This window comes from Eschscholzia californica, unplaced genomic scaffold, assembly GCF_041429995.1.
Source record: "Eschscholzia californica isolate CP2 unplaced genomic scaffold, dmEscCali1.0.p SCAF_5, whole genome shotgun sequence".
Lineage (NCBI taxonomy): Eukaryota > Viridiplantae > Streptophyta > Magnoliopsida > Ranunculales > Papaveraceae > Eschscholzia > Eschscholzia californica.
Window position 1 is genome coordinate 14418405 of NW_028238472.1, and position 22059 is coordinate 14440463.

General features: G+C 35.7%; 2 protein-coding genes and 1 long non-coding RNA gene across 4 annotated transcripts; 1 reads left to right on the forward strand and 2 right to left on the reverse strand.

Annotated features, from left to right (window-relative positions):
- Window positions 1–187: 187 nt before the first annotated feature.
- On the reverse strand, window positions 188–1515 carry LOC147537318 (uncharacterized). Its single transcript, XM_086642762.1, has 2 exons — window positions 1501–1515; window positions 188–1429 (listed from the first exon to the last, which is right to left on the reverse strand). The coding sequence occupies exons 1-2, from the start codon at window positions 1513–1515 to the stop codon at window positions 188–190; spliced, it is 1257 nt and encodes a 418-aa protein (XP_086498888.1).
- A 3183-nt stretch (window positions 1516–4698) lies between these two features.
- LOC147537319 (uncharacterized) lies at window positions 4699–13593 on the reverse strand. Of its 2 annotated transcripts, XR_015226060.1 has the most exons (8): window positions 13308–13593; window positions 11501–11581; window positions 9808–9924; window positions 8607–9250; window positions 8467–8485; window positions 8033–8168; window positions 7909–7954; window positions 4699–6358 (listed from the first exon to the last, which is right to left on the reverse strand). It is a non-coding gene; the product is annotated as an uncharacterized LOC147537319 (long non-coding RNA). The 2 variants fall into 2 exon arrangements; XR_015226059.1 differs by lacking the exons at window positions 4699–6358; window positions 11501–11581 and having other exon boundaries at window positions 7585–7954.
- Window positions 13594–18723: 5130 nt separating this feature from the next.
- On the forward strand, window positions 18724–19699 carry LOC147537320 (microtubule-associated protein). The gene has a single exon (XM_086644033.1). The coding sequence runs from the start codon at window positions 18866–18868 to the stop codon at window positions 19574–19576; it is 711 nt and encodes a 236-aa protein (XP_086500159.1). The 5' UTR covers window positions 18724–18865; the 3' UTR covers window positions 19577–19699.
- Window positions 19700–22059: the final 2360 nt, after the last annotated feature.

Here is a 22059-nt window from a genome sequence, read left to right on the forward strand (position 1 = left end):
GTATTCTTTGAAGCTGGAGCTATGCTGGGTTTTAGGGATAAGTACAATGAAGGTATGATTCAGCCTCCAGTGGAAGTGAGCTCCGGACATAAACTCACAAATCATTTCCATCATGATGGCTTTAATGGTATCCCATGTTCTCACAAAAAAGGATATAGGAAAGCCATCCGGCCCAGGGGCCTTGTCCTTAGCTAGCTCCTTGAGTGCACACATCACTTCCTCCTCTGATGTATCTGCTTCCAGAAGGTACTTCTACACCAGACAAGGAAGGGAGATGCATGTTATCTATGCCAGGACGCCACATCCTCGGTTCCTCATACAAGTTACAAAAGTATGTGACAGCCTCCCTTCTAATCTCCTCCTCCTCCGATATTGCTGTCTCTTCCTTCATAATTACACTTCTCCTGTTCTGTCTTTTTCTGCACTTCACAATCTTATGGAAGTAAGATGTGTTCCTATCCCCTGCCTTTAGCCACTGTAACCTGGATTTCTGCCTAAGGCTAATCTCCTCGAGGCTAAGTAATTTGTCCAGGTTGGCCTTCATCATGTTCTTAGAGGTGAACTCACTGTGAGATAGGCCTTGGTTTTCCTCTTTCACCTCTAAGTCCTTAATACCATTCTGCAACTCATTGAATTCCTTAGAAAAGCTTCTGAACTTCTCTCTCGACCAACCTTTAAGTTTATCTTTCAGAAACTGTAGTTTAGTCCACAGTGTGTGTCCAGCTGAGGTTCCATTAGGACCCTCATGCCACCAGCTAGCTATGTTCTCCTTGAAGTCTTTATCCAACATCCACACCTCCTCCATCCTGAAAGGTGGGGGGTTTGAGTGATCGATCTCCGCTCGAAGCAGCAGGGGAGTATGGTCTGATGTTGGTCTGGGAAGCACAATTTGTTCAACCCCAGGGAACTTATCCTCCCAAGTCCCATTAATCAGGAATCTATCCAACACACACAAGGTAGGGGATTCTTGGTTATTTGTCCAGGTGAATTCCAGGCCTTGCTTGGGCAGATCTAGCATCGCATTTCTATCAACCCAATCTCCAAAATCTCTCATAGCAGGTGTGATTGTAGAGTTACCTTTCTTTTCATGGAGGAACCTGATTACATTGAAATCACCACCTACACACCAGGGTTTATCCCAGGTTGCTGCTACTAAGTCTAGTTCGATCCATAAGTCTTTTCTCATAGAGTTCACACAAGGTCCGTAGACACCAGTAAATACCCATTCAAAATCATCATTCATACTCTTAAACAAGATAGAAATGCTATACTTGCCTTTCAAAACATCACACATTGACAAGGCAAGTGAGTCCCAAAGACACAAAATACCCCCTGAGGCACCCTCAGAGGGAATCCCATCCCACCCACAGACATCTGAACCCCACAAACTACGAAATAAGGAAGGCTGAAAATCACTAACTTTTGATTCCTGAATACATAATAACGACACATCAAACTGTCTAACTAGTCTACGTACTGCTAGCTTCTTTCCTGGCTTACCCAAGCCCCTGACATTCCAGCTTAGAATGTTCAGGGGCATCGATCAGCCTCATCCCCTTGGCCTGAGCTCTTCTTCTCCTTCTTGACTCTCTCGGACTTCCTCTTTCTGTCAGCCGGTCCCCGAACGACTTTCTTCATCACAACTCTTTTCTTCAACTTCTTGCCTTTGCCTTTGCTGGATCCTTCTCCTGGGTTCTGGTCCACAGAGCCAACATAAGGTACAATCGCTCTGCATATTAGCTCCTGACCTGAAGGAGGGGCGATGACTGATAGTGGTTCTACTATCATGGCTTCCTCATCTCCAGTGGTATCTTTGTTCTTAAAACCCATGTCGATGTTCTCCTCCCTAAGGATCTGGATCACCCTCTCATACTCTTCCCCCCCCCCCTGAAAAGCCCAGATTGGCTCCAGTACTAAGGAGGTGTTCCATTCTCTCATCTTCATTCATGATAACAAACTTCTTAGCAGGATCCTCTGTTTGGGTCTCAACTTTAGGATCCGCTTCCACAACTCCTAACTATATTGGTAGTCATTCTCTTTCATACAATAGTTTCAGTACATAATTTATGGAAGCCCAATCCCGTTGATGCTTATGATTATGAGCAAGAAGATCTATTAGTGAGGTAATCCATAAAATTTGGAAAAGCAACAAAAGCCTCTTTCATATCAAATAACCAAGGCGTCGTCAAAGGTGTTTCAAATGCAAAGTGGTATATGGATGTAAGGAATAAGTCAAATTAAAATGAGAAGCATCTCTTTGTTTTAACTTTTTTGACTTAGTTTAACTAATTCAGTCCATATTTAAAATAAAAGCAGAATAATAGAAATAGACAAAAGTAGTAGCAGTAGAAGTACCCCTGACCTGATAAGAGAGATTAAAAATTTTCACACTCAAACCGTAATAAATGTATGCTGGGAGAGATCATCCGTGAAATTTGAATCTAACAGTCGACCAAGAACAAGTTTTTCATCCTCATCTACAGCAGGTTCAATTAACATTTTATCTAACAGAATTCGACTATTTAACAAACTTTTTCAAGCATCTTTAACAGAAAATGAACAACCAACCAGTGAAACCAGACAAAAAAGAACACGAAATCTATTTTCAGAATACAAAATGTTTTCTCAAGAGTGAAAAACTTGTGGTTAAACTCAATACTGTAATTACCTTACTTCCCCAGCAGAAATGGGAAAGGAAGAAAAAGAAGCATGAAACAGTTAACCTACACGCTGTGACAAGTTCCAAAATAAAGCAATGCCTCTAGCTGTATGAAAACAAAGTACAAACCAATATATTTGAATATCAAGTGCTTATCTTTGAGAACATGTAAATTAATCACTTGCAATCAGTTACAAGGAAATATATGTTAAGAGCAATGACCAATAGAAACCACAGAGCGCTACTCTAGAATTAGTCAGAAACTATAATATTATAATTACAATCCTCACGCCCGTGATGTGGTACAAAAGGAAATGAAGATAATACGTACTACATCAAGATTTTGTTTCCCACTTATATCCACAACGTCAATGTGAGCATGGTTCATGCAAAGGTGGAAGAGCATCATCAAACTGGGCGTCAAGAACAAATAGAATATCTACTGAAAGAATATATATATAAATACATATATATATATATATATATATATATATATATATATATATATATATATATTCATAACCTAGAAGTCAAGTTGTTTTTTTAATTGAAACGAAGTAGATATAAAAGTATAGCCCAGAATAAAGTATAGGCCCAAGAACTAGCTGAAACAGAAACCCCAACAAGGGACCAACAAATGACTCAAAGGGGGACACAGAAACTTCGAAGTGTGAATAATAGCCTACTCAACAGTGAAACCCAACAGAAAGAGGTTGATAACTGCGTCCTTCTACTCCGAATAAAGATAAGGCACTTAGAACTCCAGCATCCATGTAATGCCTTGTTACAACATTTGATACCGAGAAGGTTTCTTCAAAAGAATTATCACATAATACATCTATTGGTGTGGATTTTCACTAGAAATAGAAGTTCTCATAATGTGCTTGCTATATTTTTTCGAAAATTATACTAGTTGGTTGAGACACTAGAAATATGCTTTGCATTGCATAAGCAACCCACGAAGAAAACAAGAGTATGCAATAATTTGAGAAAAGAACTTCAAAATGAAAACATATTTGATATTTCTAAAGCAAAACACATCCATTACATTGATCTAAAGAGTTTCCCCTCTTGGCGTAAACAGTCTCTCATGAAGATATAATTTTGTGATCTAGAAGACGTTTAAGTCATTAAAAATTCAATTAGCGTATAGGAAAAAAAAATCCTCTCGATTAGGAATTGCTACAAAAGTAAATGAAACTCGCAACCCACAGATCATGTTAATTGACAAAGTACTTGCCGTAAATGAGCAGTTCCATCGACTGGGTACAACTTACAAGTACACGAGGGTGGAATCACGGTTTACCCATTTAACTGCATATGCATAAGATGCCCTAACTTTCAGGAGGCACAGACATGGTCACGGACATGACAGCAATAACATGGCGGAATACATTATTGCTTATGTAAACAATCATCAAAAACTTTTGTTTTTGCAAATACGTTTCAAAAACGACCTACCAATTAAACAATCAAAGAGAACGCAGTAATTCCTTTCAAGATTCACATAAAAGATTCCAAAATTTCAAGGGTAAAAAAGATAAGATGGACTTTAGTTCTTCTCTAGAACATAGTTTTAAGTACAAAGAAAATACAGTAAACCCTATGCTCAATATCGTTACCACCTAGGTTAGTGCATTTTTATAAGGTGCTGGAAAATCTGTATTTGTTATCATAGCATTATAGCAACAGGATCTATTTCAGTACTTTGTATTTGTTAACCATTTATTCCCACTAGCCAATTACCAATCAAAATGCAGCTCCTAAATGGACTACAATGACTATATTCTACACTATTATTTTTACCATGCGTAATTTTATTAGTTTTCAGATCAAACGAACAATTTCCAAGGGAAAAAGGTTAAGAAAGTCCCATAAACTAAGCTACAAATTTTAATCATGTCAAATAATTTAAATAATACATTGAGCACCGACCATCTAACCACATTACTTATTGATTAGAAATCAATAATCACCTGCAAAAATACCCTTTTAGTTGAAGCATAGGTAAACAACTAATTGGTTATCTAGAGGAATCAATCAAACACGAGTTAAAATGGCATGCTTCCTTGCGCAAACCATAGTTCTATAAAGCTTGACATGCTTCCACATATCTTAATAAATTTGGTAGCTTAGCTACCTGGAGATCTAACAGCAAAGATTTTCCCATGTATCCTCATCAGTTGCAAAATAATTTGGCCTCTCAACTTCCACCAGAACGATACAGCAGGAACCAAAATTAGTTAACCATGTTTTGAATAAAAATCTAAACTTATCAAAAGATACTTTTCAACTCCTGACATTTTATACACTTGAGGTTTTATATCATGTTCGAAATCTATTCAACTTTTCAAGCAGAGTTAGGCACAAACTGCATTTTCATTATCAGTTAACATGTCGAAAAAACATACAACTCATACTAGTTAATAATTTAATATGTCCACAGATACGATGTCGTTTTCTTTCCATCATGAATGTTAATTTACATCTCATATTTCATTATACCATATGAGTACTATAGTTTCCTTTTAATTCCACACATATATATCAAATTTGGCGTTGATTAAGAATGACCTAACACTAGGAGTTCATGCCCTTTTAAGAAGTCACAATCCCATTAGTCGTGTTGAAAATCATTGCACCACCATGTATGCATAGGAAGAAACAACAATAGAAGGAATAGGATAACTTGTGTATCAAACAGATGATACACGCCTGAATGTCACTAATTACTATAGAAGGAAAAAGCAACACGAGCCAGGTGACCTCGAGCTGACTTGTGAGGATATCCGGAAGAAGCCAACCCCTCCCAGGGTCAGCTTCACAGTTTGGGCAGCATGCTCCCAAAAGCTCCCCACAATGTATCAACTTAAGCGAAGGGGTTTTCTTGTCGTTCGAAGAGATATCATGTGGAAAGAGGCTGAAGAGACTACAAACCACATATTCATCCATTGCTAAGTAGCTGCGTGCCTATGGGATTATTTCACCAACACCTAACTCTAAGAGGGTGCAACCCGAGGGGCGAGGGCAATTAACCACCTATTGGAACAGTGGTAAGGGCCCAAGAAGTTGAAGGGCCGAAAGGAAATTGGGAACATGCTCGCTAAAGCTTTTATATGGGGCATCTGGAAAGAGAGGAATATAAATTCTTCAAAGAAAACAGTTGTACTAACATAGTAGAAGAAGATTAAAAGGTATTCTATTCCATTGGTCTAGAAACCTTAATATGGCCAAAACGATTCATACAACGTCTAGGTTCACGACTTGGACGCTTGGATGTCATAACATGTAACCTTGCCTCTAAAAGCTTGCTGGTAAATAACTAAATATCTCTTTGCAATATATTAATTCACAGTTAAGAAAAAAGACAGATGACACACGCTTTAGTGAAAAAGACTCCATTTCAAAAGCTTGATGCCCATCAAGATATACACTAACCTGATGCCGAAGAGGACACAACTTCCAAGAGTTCACTGGCATGGCATTTTAAATAAGACCATTTCTCATACATCTTTACACTACTCTATTACTTGAAAATATAACATAAAGTAATAATAATACACTAGAATGGCAATGAGAGAGACTTACCTACTTTCAAACATATTTTTCGCAGTTGTAAGCTAGCTGCCTGCAGGTTGGACTAGAAAGGCTTTTGGATGGATCTTCTTCACTTGCTAAGGCATGTGCTTCCAAATGCAACTAAAGTACACCAACAAAAGTAAATTAGTCTATACACCTAGCAGTAGCTGGCGCTCTACTGTCCTTAATTCAGCACAGGTATATCAATCTCCTAGTAAATTAGTATATACTCCTCGTAGCAGCACGGCCTTAATGCAAGGATGTCAGATCCACGTAAAAACTAGAAATTATTGATAGTCACCTTACTGTAACAACAAAGTTGCTATTAATTCCTTCATCGTACATAAATTCTAAGCGAAGAATAGTAAAATCATTAGTGTTAGTACAAAAAGATAGGTCAGTAGTAACTCTTAACTTTACAGTAAATGAAATTGTTCCAACTCATATTAGGTTCGATATAAAGATTCCAATACTGGTATTTTAATGCACATTATCCAAATAAATTATGTATAGACCACAGACCAATTAGTGAGTTTTAATATGTGGAAAAATAATACTTGTTTTCACATCAACATATATACAATCATTCTCCAACATCTATTTAAGTTGGCAACCACTTCACATCACAACAAAGATGAACTTTGATTTTGTATCCACATCAAATACAAAGTAAATCTAGTTAAGAAAATAATAAACTTGTATCCTTTACTTTAAATATCTTTTATTTTTGAAAAACTGAATCCTTATATTGATAGGGAAACTTCAGAAAAACAAAACTACTAGCAAGATATGTCTTTATGTGACGACATTACACCTTCCCAGTTAAACACAAAACGATAAAACGATAATGTCTTTATGTTACTTAAAATGTCTCTTCATTATTACCTGCATTTGTAGTTGTAACAAATGAGCATTTTAATTATCATGTTACCATCTCTAGACGTTCCTAATGGCTGAATGTTTCTATTTCACTGTCTTTTATTCCATTCATATTTTACACCACACAAAAGTACCATGAGTCTATACATTGCATATGATGAAGTTGTTGTCAACATAGCTAAAAGTTATATCTCTTTTATCCTTCCAAACCACATATTCCGAATCAGATCGTATTCTCCTTCCATGACCCAACACTCAATATCAGCTCATGTATTATATGGTGTTAACTTATTCTTCATGCTACATCCTGCAAGTAAAGTACCAAAGCGTCTTTTGGTAATGACTGGTGCAGTTGGAGAAATAAAATAAACAAGCTCCAAATGTTGGATATATGAGGTTTAGGATCAGACAGAATTGAGATCAACATGGAACATATTAAAAAAAGATAAACTAATTGATATTCTATGATGTGTGCATGGAAAACCTAACTCCAGTGTTTAGTGTCCAGATCCAATTCAGTATCATAGCTTAACTATTTGCCATCAATCTCAATTATTGAGACCCTTCAAGATTGACTCAAACCAAACAAAGATAAAGATGCATCCATTAAGACTAGATTGAGTATATTATACTACTATTTTGCAAGTATGTGTCACCCTACTGTTAAATCTTCTTTGGTTTCTTTCGTTACACTACTCTACTACTTTAGACCTTAAGGTCCATAACATAGTATTTTAGCAATACATCATAATAGCAGCAATGGAGAAAACTACACGCTTACTTCCACATACCTTTGTCGAGGTTGTAAGCAAGCTACCTGTAGATTGAAGTATTGAACTACAGCAACAACAAATGTGATGTAGTATATACTCCGAGAAACTTCATTTGATTTAACAAAAAATGTAGTTTCCATACCTGATCAAATCACATTGTAGATTCCCAAGCCTGCTAAACGGTAGGTCTCAGCTGTTTCCATTACTCAAAATCAGGGCCTCATATGTTGAGCAAAATGTTGTCGTGGCATAATTTTATTACTGGTTACAATTGCTATCTGCTCACAATAGTGTAAATATCCCTGCTGAGTTAGTGCATCTATCTGATGTGGTGGGAAAATCCGTCTAAGTTTATCACTCAACCAGCTTCATTTCAGTACTTAGGCTTTGTCAACAATTGATCTCGACTACTGCCAAACGGCTGGATTGAATATATTATACACTACCATTTTAAAATGCGTAATTTAATTAGTTAGGCAAAGACATTTTCCTTGGAGGAAAAATTAAGCAAGTCTAATAGATTGATCTATAAATTTTAATCATGTCAAATACTTTAATAGTACACTGATTACTGACCTTTTAACCGCATTACTAACTGCTTGGGAATCAATAACCATGTATAATAACCAGCCACCATGTTGTAAAACACAAACACAACACATTAGTTACATACATGAATCCATCAAACATTAATTACATTTACACTGACTACTGACCTTCTAACTGCATTGCTTATTGCTTGGGAATCAATAATCATCACCTAAGACCCTTCAGTTGGAGCATAGGTACAACAACCACTCGTTGGACCATGTTGTAAAACACAAACACATCCCGTTAGTTACATACACTAATCCATCAAACATTAGTTAAATGTACACTGACTACTGACCTTCTAATCAAATTAGCTTGGGAATCAATAGACATCACCTAAGACCCTCCAGAGCATATTGTAAAACACAAACACATCATGTTAGTTACATACACTAATCCATCAAAAACTAGTTAAAAATCACGCCCCCATCAGTCAAATCGTAAGTTTAAAAAAGCTAACATACTTCCATATATCTTGGTAGACAACAGCTTTTTCACAAATCCAAGTTAGTTGGAAAATATATTTGGCCTCTAAAGATCACCAAAAAAAATACAAAAACAACACAAAAAGTAGTTTACTACAAGACTAAGCTTGCTCAAAAGATACTTAAGCAAATCTGCAGTTTAAATGTAATAAATCTGACCATGTGGTAATTTGTGGAGACAACCAGTCTTGGTCTTATGCACTTGAGCATTTCTATCGTGGGCTACACTATTCAAAGCTTCACACTGATATTGGTACTGCTCGCACTTGCATAATCATTTTAACCTGTCGAAAAACAACTACAACTCGTAATAGTTAACATACCAAAAGATAATTAATGAATCATTCTATCCAGTGAGTGAGTAGTGATCAAAGAAACTCGAATTTACAACTATGATGAGTTTTATTTTATTTTTATTTTTATTTTTATTTTTAATTCACTAATATTTTATAATATATGTCAAAAGTATTAGATTGATTACTATCCTTTTCATTCCACATAAATGTACCAAAGTTGGCTTTATGGTCTAACACAAGGACGTCAGGCTCTCTTGAAAAGTTAGAAAACCGTTAGTTGTGTTTAGTTCAATTGCAAACATGTTATTAGTTTCTTTTTCCTGTAAATAGAATTTGAGGGTGGAATCGAAAGTCAACAAAGATCCAATTCCATGAGTGGACAAGGCATATTATAAACTGGTAATTTGCATCCAATATATCGTACTGTTGAATTGCCTTTTCTTCAATCGTTACACTACTCTACTACGTAAGAGTTGAGAAAATAGACCATAACATTATAATATTAACAATATATTAAGATAATAGTCATGGATAATGCCACAAACCAACTTTCAAATGTCATGTCGAAGTTGTAAGCTAGATATCAGCCAGTTGGACTAGATGTTAGAACAGCTTTTGCATAGATCTTCTTCACTTGATATAATGTGCGCCTTCAAATGCAACTAAAGTACAACAAGAAAATAACATATTTTAGTACATACTCCAAGTATTAGTTGACTCTATTGCCTTAATTCTACAGAACTATATTGCTTTCAATAAGCATGGCCCTCGAACGAGGAGGTTAGGCCCTCTTACAAAGTAGAAACCTGTAAAGATAAATTGCAGTTATAAACTACTAAATACTAATTACGCTAAATGAAATTGTTCATACTCAGATCCAGGCAAAGGTCATTGGATTAAATATAAAGATTTTGATTCTTGGTGGTTAAGGCACTTCACTACACATTATTCTAGGAAGTTATGTTGCTCAAACTGGTTTTTTCAGAGTAACAAATGTAAAAGCGCAACCATATATATTAGTTATATATTTATTCCCCAACCATTATCAATTTAAATTGCTCACAAATCCTTCCCGCATAGGCATAACACTCCCACATAAGGCACACGCTTTAATTTTTCCAACTAGCTATTTACTTACAATCCATGTAATGAAGTTTCATCGATATAAATTTCTAAGGAAACGCATTCTATTTCCAATCAATCCACATTAGCAAAAAATTCACGGATAAAGTAGATGTCTTTAGAACAATGAAAATAACCCAAATATCTGCAAAAAGTTTAGCACCTAACATAAGATAGAATGCAGCTTAATAAATGGTAAAGATTGGTGATCCACGACAATACTCTGTGTATATGAGCATGCCAGTTCAAGCGACCTAAGAATGATATAGTTGTAGAGTCACAATTGTACCGTTTTCATTTGAAATTATTTCTTGAGTCAGCTCAGTGAGTGACTTGTAGCATGACACAAAACCAAAATATCAAATTTGAAGATTCGGCCACTAAATTCATGAGCTGGATACAAACAACTTCATTTGGCAAGGAAACAGTACCTCTGTACTCCAAACATATAACATATATAATATATGGGAGCCCAAAACCTATTGGTGCTTAAGTTCGTGAGCAAGAAGATCTCTTAGTGAGGTAATCCATAAAATTTGGAAAAGCAAAAAAAACCTCTTCTATATCAAATAACCAGGGCATCATCATAGGTATTTTAAATGTCAAGTGGTATACGACTGTAAGGAATATGTCAAATTAAAATAGCACCTCTTTCCTTTAACTTAGTTTTAACTAATTCCGTTTCCTATTAAAACTAATAGCAGGATAACAAAAATCGAAAAAGTAGTAGCAGTGGAAGTGTCCCTGACCTGATAAGAAAGATTAAAAGTTTTAACCCTCAAACCGTGATAAGCGGATCATCCGTGAAATTTGAATCTAAAAATCGACCAAGAACAAATTTTTGATCCTCATCTACAGCAGTTCAGTTAACATTTATCTAACACAATTCGACTATTTAACAAACTTGTTCATTTTTATGCTATGTAATCACACATTAATAATTTCAATAGATCCTTCCATCACATTCAAGCATCTTTAAAAATAAACAATCAACTAGCCAAACCAGGCAAAAAAGAACATGAAATCTGTCTTCAAAATACAAAATGTTTTCTTTAAGAGTGAAAAACATGTGGTTAAACTCAATACTGTCTATCAACTTGTTATGAGATGTGTTACCTTACTTCCCTAGTTACCAGAAATGGGAAATGAAGAAAAAGGAGTGCGGAACAGTTCTTTATCATTATATCAAGCGCTAACCTACACACGATGACAAAATACAAAATGTTTTCTTTAAGAGTGAAAAACATGTGGTTAAACCCAATATATTAGAATATCAAGTGCTTATCTTTGTGAACATGTACATTAATCACTTGCAATCAGTTAAAGGAAATGTATGTTAAGAAACTATACGTATTATAATTATAAATTAATCCCCGTGCCTACTCTAGAATTAACCAACAGAACCGCACAGCGCTACTCTAGAATTAGTCAGAAACTATAATATTATAATTACAATCCCCATGCCCGTGATGCGGTACAAAAGGCAATGAAGAATATACGTATTACATCAAGATGTTGTTCCCCACTTATGTCCACGACGTCAAGGTTGAGCATGTTTCATGCAAGGGTGGAAGAGCATTATCAAACTGGATTTAAAGCACAAAAAGAATATCTAATGATACAGTGTATAAATATATATATATATATATATATATATATATATATATATATTCATAACCTAGAAATGAAGTTGTTTTTTTAATTGAAACGAAGTAGCTACACAAATGACTCGCTGAAACAGAGAACCCCCAACAAGACACCTACAGATGACTCAAAGGGAAACACGGAAACTAAGAAGTGTGAATAATAGCCCACCCAACAGAAAGAGGTCGAAAACTTTTTCCTTCTACTCCGGAAGAAGATAAGGCGTTGAGAACTTCAGCATCCATGTAATGCCTTGTTAAAACATTTGATACCGACCACCATACAGAGAAAAGGATTCTTCGAAAAGAATTATCACATAATACATCTATTAGTCTGGAACAGAAATACAAGTTCTGATAATGTACTTGCTAGAAATATGCTTTGAATTGCATAGGCAACGTGGAATATAAAAAAAAAAGAGCATGCAACAGATTGAGAAAAGAACTATAAAATGAAAAAATATTTGATATTTCTAAAGCAAAACACATCAATTACATTGATCTAAAGAGTATCCCCTCTTGGCGTAAACAGCTAGTGAAGATATAATTTTGTGATCTAGACAATGAATAAACAGTTTAAATAAGGCAAAAAACTCCTCTCGACTGGGGATTGCAAAAACAAGGAAGGCTAACTCAATAAAAATAAAAAGTAATTCCCAACCCACAGATCGTGTTAATTGACAAAGTACTAGCGTAAATGAGCAGTAAAATTGACAATGAATAAACACTTCTATCGACTGGTTACAACTTACAAGTACACGAGGGTGGAACCACGGTTTATCCATTTAACTGCATATACAAAGATATTGACATATTGTATCATTTAGTTTGTTAAGGCTGCCCTAATTTTCAGGATGCACAGACATGGTCATGGACATGACATCAATAACATGATGGCATATACAGAACTGAAAAAAGTTGGACAGGAAGAAGGCATATAATGTGATTAACTATCCATTTACAATTTGTGTAACAATTATCAAGAACTTCTTGTCTTCCAATTAGGGTTTCAAGAACGAAAAACCAGTCAAAACAATCAAAGCAAACGAAGTAATTCCTTTCAACATTCACATAAAAGATTCCAAATTTTCAAGGGTAAGAAGATATGATGGACTTTAGTTTTTCTCTTGTAAAGAACATAGATTTTAAGTAGTAAGAAGATAAAGTAAACCCTATGAAGAAAAATTCTCCCGAAAGATAAGTAATCACGGCTACTAAACAATTAGCAAAACCAAGATGACAGAATAAATTGATTTGCTTTAAATTCAAATGAACAGTACCGAATTCGTTCGCTCCTTTGATTTCATCAACAGTGTAAATTGCCTTTAACGATTCTAATTGAAGTTGACAAGTGACTTCAAGGTCTTGAAGAACATGAATCCCAGAATCACGAATACAGGAAGAAACCAACTTAGGGGCAATTTAGTTTGAATTAGGGTTTGAAAGTAAGAGAGCTACCGAGAGAGAGAGGGATCGAAACTAGGGGAGAGATAGAGAGAGGGAGAAGGAGAGAGATTTAAAGTAGGGGAGAGAGAACTGAGAGGAGGAGGAGAGAACTGAAGAGCAATATAGATACCAAAGTTCAAGAAAAAAAAGTGACCGTTGGGAAAATGTGGGTTGCGTTGTTGCTTGGTCAAGTCCATTTGACTACAAAATTTGGTCCATATTTTGGGAAATAAAAGGTGGGCAAATACGCGGACAACCGTTTTTCTTATATGGACAACTATCTTATGTGGACAACCCAAAAAAATTAAATTTTTTATATGGGCATCAGTTTCTAAGGGGACAACTCTCTATTATTTTCACTCAAGTCCTCTTAGAATCAGATGTATTATTTGATGACCTCCTTCTTTCTCCATAAATCCTAGTTTAATCTTCACCTCTTCTACTACTTGTTCTTCATCATCACCCAAATTTTTAGAGAGAGAAATTTCTTGGAGAAGCATTGGTGGTTCTGGCATCAAACAAAGACAACGGAGTTGCTAGAATCTTCCCAAACATAACATACTTGAACAAATACAAACACCAAAAAAGATAATGACCGAAAAACAAAATATAATTTCGTGGTATGTACAACAAAACATAAGTTGCCTCGAAAATCAAGGCAACTATGTTTTGTTCTACAAAAATTTCGAATACAATCTACGAATTTAGCAAATTAGTTTTTTTTTATTTATTTTTATGGATCATTATGTATCAAAAAAAAATCAAAAATAATATGAACTATAATTCACTTACAATAATGAAATGTAAACATACGGTTTATCTAAAGAAACAATAACTAAATAATAAAATCATTGCAAGTTGTCTTCTCCGACTAGGACGATGGCGTTGTCGACCTTCTTTTTTGGCATCATTTCTTTAAAATTTTGAAATTGGCTTTCGAACTTCTTGAACCATAGATCAAAAAATGAACCTTGCACCTTCTCATAATAAGCCGCTTGTGGAACGGGAGGAAGCGGACTGTACGGGTGGAGCTTGACTAAAACGTAGTGGTTATTATTTACATGCCACATTACCACTATATCATTACCCATTTCATCTGGATGATTCATTACTGGTAAGAAAGTATGACTCATTGTGTGGGATAGCAGCACAACTGGAATTTTAAAAGCATCCGTTATAACATGTCCCATTTCCGGCATGTACATCCAATTTGGCTCCTCCGCTCTTTTATCATAGCAGCATATGGTCACTTTCAAATTACGCACCTCAACCTCAGACTACATATTCGAATAAAATTCTTTGTTATGTTCTGTATTTTCCTTATACATAAAAGCACATGTTATTGTGAACAATTTTCTTATTGAAGTTGTGGAGACGGCGTGAAGTAGAGGGTGCTTATACCGATTTGTCTTGTACGTGCAGTCAATTATCAATATCTGAGGAAAATATTGAGCAATATCTATGCACTTTGGATGCGCGAAAAAAAGATCTTTCACCTTATTAGAGTTCTCCTCACACCTATACTTCACGAGATAGTGGTAATCAGTTGACAACGTCATAAACTGTTGCAATGTTGACAACGTCACGAGACAGTGATAATCAGTTCATCATCCTTCAACCGAGAAACAAATGCATGACCTGTGAGATTTTGCGCCAGCGCATGGTTGTGACGTCCGTTTAATACTTCAACACACCACTTGCCGTATACCAAACATTTTACTCTGATAGAAAAAGGACAATCACACTTTGAAGAACTTGTGCGTATCTTTTTGGCGGGGTCTATGTTGGACTTGAAATTTTTCGTCTTGTGACTTGCATATGTACCACCCCTGGAACACCTTAGCAAGCTGAATGACCCTTTGCCTTTATTGTTTTTGTTTCTTCCAGATCTTTTAACTAGGACGAAGAGATTTTTCTTTCCTTTCGTCGTGCATCATTCAACAACTAACTCTCTTGACTCGAAAAACTGTAAAATTAGAGAAATATTTCCATAAATTCGTACGAATGAAGTATTAAAAAATATACGAAGGGTAAGTAAGAGAAGCATACGCTCTCGGTTATGAAGTGTTCGCTAAAGTCAGGAAATTCTGCTCTTAAAAGTATGGCCTCGTCTACAAGCGATGATGTTTGTTAGTCAAATTGGGTGCTCTATTACACAATTTTAAACAATAAACAAATGGGATCGGAAAAAACAAACCATTCTGGTTTTAATTGTACTTGCCAATTTCGTAGCAAAGCACAAGAAATCAAACCATAATTTCGTGGGAAAATCCCAGAAAAATTAGGAATTTTCGAGGATTTCCCACGAAATTCTGGGGATTATACTTCACCCCGATTTTTTGTCATGAAATTGTTTTGTATTCTTCCAAACCACCCAAACGAAAATACTAAATCAAATCGTAAAAGTTATAGCTTTACCTCATCAATGTCATTAATGCCTATTATAGAAACGCCCGGGAAGACTTCTTTTGGTGGAGATTGAGTGGTTTTATCTTCTTCATCCGTTTAGGGTTTGATAAAAAAAAGTTGGAAAGTGGTAGAAACTATAGTTTACTTTTAGTAGCAGTGAAGAAATAAGAATAAGACTATGGAGAATGAAGAAGAAAAAAGGAAGAAGATGATGAAAAAGACAGTTTAGGTTTTCCTATTTTAACTATTAGTTTTGTTAATAGTCCACAAATTACTAGCTATTAGTATTTAAGACTTTATGGAGTTGCCCCCTTATTAAATCAAAGTCAACTAAGTCAAGCATAGTTGACTCACACCGGGCCCGAAAATAGCTGTCCGTATAAGAAAAACGGTTGTCCGCGTATTGGCCACCAATAAAAAATATTTTCATTCTCAAACAAAAAAAAATCAAGGTTACAAACTTTTGGGTGGAAAGAAAAAAATGGGAAATTGGGTGGAATAACCTTTGACTGAGTGGACTTTATTGAAATGACCCTCATTTCCAAGTATTACTCAAATGACCCTATTTTGACCATGAGCTTCCATATTTGCCCTTCATTATAAAAGGATGTTTAGATAATCTAGACAACCAAACATAACAAGAATATCAGAGTAAACCGAGTTCTCTCTCTCTAAAACGAAAATCGAGCTTTCTAACTCTTGAACGAAATGATTCCACCTTCTCTCTTCGATTTGTATGCAATTAAGTCCCAATCTTGAAACTAATATCCCATATAGAGTTTGAATCTTATGTATCTTCTTCTTCGTCAGAAATTTCGGCCATTTGTTGTGTTAGGGTTTGTTCGATTTGTTGAGGTAAGTTAATGTTTGTTATAGTTTACCTTATTTCATCTTAATTGATAATTTGTTTCATATTACATGTTGTTTTGTTTGGCTTTGTATAGTTTTTGATTTATTTAGGTATATTGTTCATCTCTCACAAACATATTATTGTTCATCTCTCAGAAACATATCATCAACATTTTTTAGAAAAACATGTTTATTTCTCCTATTTGACCAATGTAAAAACATCAGATGATGATCACATAACCAGATCAAAATTGAACTTGGGAGTTAGCCGAATAGATTATTGAACTTTATTAGGAAACATTAGTTCTAATCTCTTCTCACTACCATTTTCCTTGGTCATTTATACTAGATCAACTATGAACAGACAAACTATCAGTAACATATGGAATTGAATGTTTATACATATGTTTGCAATAGAAGCCCAAACATATGGAATTGTTGATCTTTATATCTTGGAATATGAGTTCACCTCATGTACCCATGTAGAAGTTCACTTGTTAGAATTTATTTGCTTTACTTGTTTGTGTTTCTCTAATATGCAATATGTGTTTCTCTATTTCTTTTTCTTGTCGATTTATTTCTTCTCTATTTCTTTTTCTCTAATATACATTCACCTTCATGGTCTGTTCCGGCAGACCTTAATGGTCCTCCGGCGAAGGGTAACCCTTTCGCCGGAGTTTAGAGAGAGAGAGGGAGGTGAAAAAAAAAATTTTGAGAGAGAGAGAGGAGAGATGAAATTATTTTTTTTTCTTTTTTTAGGTTTAAAGGTCGCCGGCCGGAAAATTGGTCGGCCGACGACCTTCCCGGAGAAGATGATGAGTTGGCAGGTTTTAACGAGGTGGCAGAGAGAGAAAACATGTTGGAGGAGAGAGAAAAGAAATGGAAGAGAGAGAGTAACGGTGTTATAACGGGAGGGTGCCATATGAACATTTCTCGTAAAGTAGGGGGCTAAGCAGGAAGCTGGTCACAAAGTTGGGGGCCATTAGGGAAATAACCCAATTTGTTTTCGACATTGCACCTAATCTTGCATATTGATTTATCTTTAACAATTTTTTTGGATTTCTTGTAACACTACTTGATGTGTGGATGAAAAATGTAAATTCCAGAGTAAACTTTTGCATTAAATGCCAACAACCCTTGGTTGGAGTGGTAAGAGGTATTATCTTCCACCCTAGAGGTCAAGGGTTCGAGGCACACGCTTAACAATTCAAAAAAAAATTTTTGCATTAAATGCATATATATATATATATATGTGTGTGTGTGTGAGTGTGTTAGGTATAGTCCTTGCTCATAGGGCGAAGTACGACCCAGTAGCAATGTGACGCGTTGCTCTCGTGTTCCCCAAATCACGTGCTTTGAAATCAGCTTTTGAAAGTTCACACTTCGGTCCCACATTCTCCCGTGTTTAGGTTTTTTAGTCCTTCCGACCAAAATGTGATACGCATAGTTGATTATAATCTGGACCGTTGAAAGCATCAACGTTTTTTAAGTTCGTCATTGAAGAACTCTTATTAAAACTAAAATGGTCGATTACAAATCTGGTATTAATAGACAAATTCGAAATGACAACGATGGTGAAAACTCAAAGGTTACCTCAAACTGCTCATCGAATAAGTCAAGGTCGATTGATCTTTCTTCCTTCATCTCTTTGATTGATTCTTCTTGTATTGAAAACAATAAAATGAAATTGTTTGATATGAGTTTTTGTTGTTTGAAATGATGATATACAGATTCATGGTTTGAAGTAGGTTTTGTTCACTCATCTGGACAGAATGGAGAAGCTACTTATTTTCTCTATAGTATTCCCGTACAGAGTGGGCCTATCTAAATGGGCTGGGCTGGGTCGGTCCTGAACCGGCCCAGATCTACAACCAACACTAATCTGATGTGGTGGAGTGAACCCCACTAGTAGCAAAATGGCGCCAAATTGATAGATTTCCCGCCAAAATGAACATAATCCCGCCAAAGATGACATTGGCGCCCAATAGTGAACCCTAAAACTCTATAAAAAAGGGGGGGCGCCAAGGTAACCGTAGTAGTGTTTCATAGGGTTTCGTCGTTTCCGATTTACTAGAAAGAGAGAGAGAGAGAATAGATCTATCAAATCAAGTCAAATCAAACGAGAGAGAGAGAGATGGTGGTGGCGTTAGGACCAGGAAGGTTTTACGGGAGCAGCCTACCAAGACCTAGGTTGATACTTCCCAGCGTAGAAGATGATGGAATGGGGACGAGGGTAGAACCAGTAGGGGTGTTAGATCCGTTGCTTTCATGGGCAAATGAGGCACACTGGTCTATGGGTGGTCTTAGCTTTAAGCGTCTTCGGCTCCAAGGTCGTATTGAAGGCAACCTCAAGAAGCTACGATCTGAAGATCATCATCAACACAAGTCATCGACTCTTCATAACAAGAAGAATCTTGATCAACCTTCCCCTCCTTCCCCTCCTCCTCCTGCAGCCCCAAAACCAAAACCTATACGACGTCGTCTTGCTCTCATCGATGACTCTGATGATGATGATGAAATTATTGAGTCTGATCAGGATGATGAAGTAATAATAGAGAAAGGGAAAAGGAAGAGGCCAATGAAGGGTCGGAAGCTTGAAGATGACTTTCATAGAGTAGCTACTTCTGATCCATCAGTAACTAGTCAAGATGGTGATCTAAACCCATCTTTGGAGAAGAAAAAGAAGAAGAAGATGATCACAAGAGATGGAAGAGACAAGGGTAGTAGTATTAGTATTAATGATGGCGCTCGTCGAACACTTAGATCTTCTTCTTCTACTACTACTTCATCTAAGGTATTCTCCACTCCGACTAGAACTTCCCCTCGTTTGTCATCTGGCAGATAAATGAAATCATGATTTGTGCTTAACCCTTTTTAGTTTTCTGTTTGGTGTTGAACTCCTTTAATTTCAAAATGTTATGGAGATCTATGGGTTTCTTGATATATGAATGAATACATATTCTACTTCTACTCATTTGCCATTTACTTTTACTTGATATTGGTTGAATTACTGATTTAGATTGTTGATTTTAGGTCAAATAAATCATATGAGTTAGTAGACAAGTCAAATTGAGGTAATGAGAAAAATCAAACACAAATGTTTTTGGGGATTTACAGCATTATTGAAACAACAATAGTTTGAAAGATCAATTTACTCATTCAATCCCCACTTCAATGGTTTTAATCTTCTAGACCCGATTTTTCTTGGTACCATTTTTACCCTAATTGTGTTTTAATCTTCTAGACCCAAATTGAGGTAATGAAGCGAGCCGAAGGACTCGGTTTCAATTGTTTATAGGCTCAGCTGTGGGGTCATGTACAGTCTCAAACTCAAACATGACCTGACGGCCGAGAGTGTTATATATGCATCCTAGACTCTTAAGAGTTCCAATTAGGAGGATCATCATTTTGATACTAAACTGATCTGTTTTCTGCCCCATGGCCAAGCTACTTGCTCTCTCATTTTAGAACCTGTCAGATTGAAGTTAAATCTAAAAACTCAAGTGATGTTTTTGATATGGACTTCCCAAGTAATGTTTTTGTCAAATTTTTTTGGCAAGAAAATTTTTTTCTTTCTCATCTCCTCCCTTTTCCGCCACCATTTTTTCTTCTCTCGGATCTCTCTCTCTCTCTCTAAAAATAGGAGGCGATCGGAGTAGTCCAATTAGTAGTCTCGTCTGAGAAATATCATGTGCACATGAGTTTTTTCTACAACCTAAACTGTCCATAATGATGCACACACAAAAGAAAAGGTGATCTGAGCCATGGGCACCCTCCAACTGCTGACTAAAGAAGTAAGGACCCAGGGCCGGCCCTGGCCCAAAGCGAGCAAAGCCACGCTTTGGGCCACAAAATCTTGGGGCCGCATTATCTCAGTCTTAACAAAAAAGGAGTGCCTGTAAAAAACTTAATGAAATACAAGCCTACAGTTAACTAACTCCCACACAGATCCACTTCTCCTCCTTTGAGTTTCACGTGCCTGACTGCCTGTTACCATCTCTTTTTGGAATGGCTAATTACAATTGGGCCCGAAAATGTAGTCAAATTTAGAATTTGCCTCCATATTTTATCTTATACTCAAATATAGTCCCTAAATCATAATTCCATTACTTGTTTTTTTCTTTTCGTTTTAGCTATTTCTTTTCAAAGTATTTTCCTCTTTAATCTTTCTGTATTCTAAACTACTTTAATGTCTCAGAAATGACACGCTGTATTCTAAACTACTTTAATGTCTCACGAACACACATCATTCCCACCGTTATCTTTATTTTTTTTTATCTCGTCTCCGTCTCCTCTTTATGTCTATTTCCTCCCCCTTATTTCTTTCATTCTCGAATATTTATGGAGAAATCCTTGACGACTCTTAAGATTTAAGTCAGTATGAAAGACTATATCTCAGTTTTTTTTTTCAGTAGAGAGTGATATTGATAATCTGAATGAGTATAACCTGATGAGTCTTTTAAGATTTTTTTTTCAGTAGGATTTATAATGCAACTTTAATCAATATATTTTGGATATATATATATACAAGAAATTGAGTCGATTTTTCTATTGGTATTGGTCAAAAAATCATGTGAACACTTTCCATACTTCAACTACTTGTCGAACTACACAACTATATGTTAACTTGTGCAAACGTGTGTGTAAATCTTGCATATACATGACTTTTGCAAATCCATCCAAACTTACATACAAAATTCATCTTAAATAATTGATCAATGAAAAAGAGCTTCCGACCAAAGTAACTTTCCAATATATATATAATATAGGGCCACACTTAGGTAATTTGCTTCGGGCCTCACAAAAGTCAGGGACTGGAAGGACCGAAAATCCTGATCGATTTAACTCTAGTATTTTCCACATTTGTAATAATTCTAGATGTTTTCTATTTTCTTGTAACTTTAATATAAACACTATATATACATCCTAAAGAGATCAAATCATATACATCTACCTTTTGTTCCCAATATTGTTCTCTATTATTTCGTTTTTTTATTGTTCTTCATTGTAAGTTTACCAAATTCAAATACACACTCCTTAACAAAAATAAATTCAAATACACACACATAAATAAAGCAAGCATAATTTTTTTTTTTTTTTTTTTTTAATTCAGACTTTTTGAAGTCCCATATATTACTAGTGTGCATCACATTAAAAAAAGATACTCCCTCCGTCTCAAATTAAGAGACCCAGTTTCCCTTTTGGTTTGTCCCAAAATAAGAGACTCATTTCCCTTTTTATCATATAAAATTCATTAAATTTCCAACATTATCCTTTATCTCTATATTACACATTTGTGCTCAAATATATATTGACCAACAACCAAAA

Coding starts and splice junctions, on each gene's coding strand:
- LOC147537320 (XM_086644033.1), top strand. CDS start 18,866: ATGGTGGTGGCGTTAGGACCAGGAAGGTTTTACGGGAGCAGCCTACCA.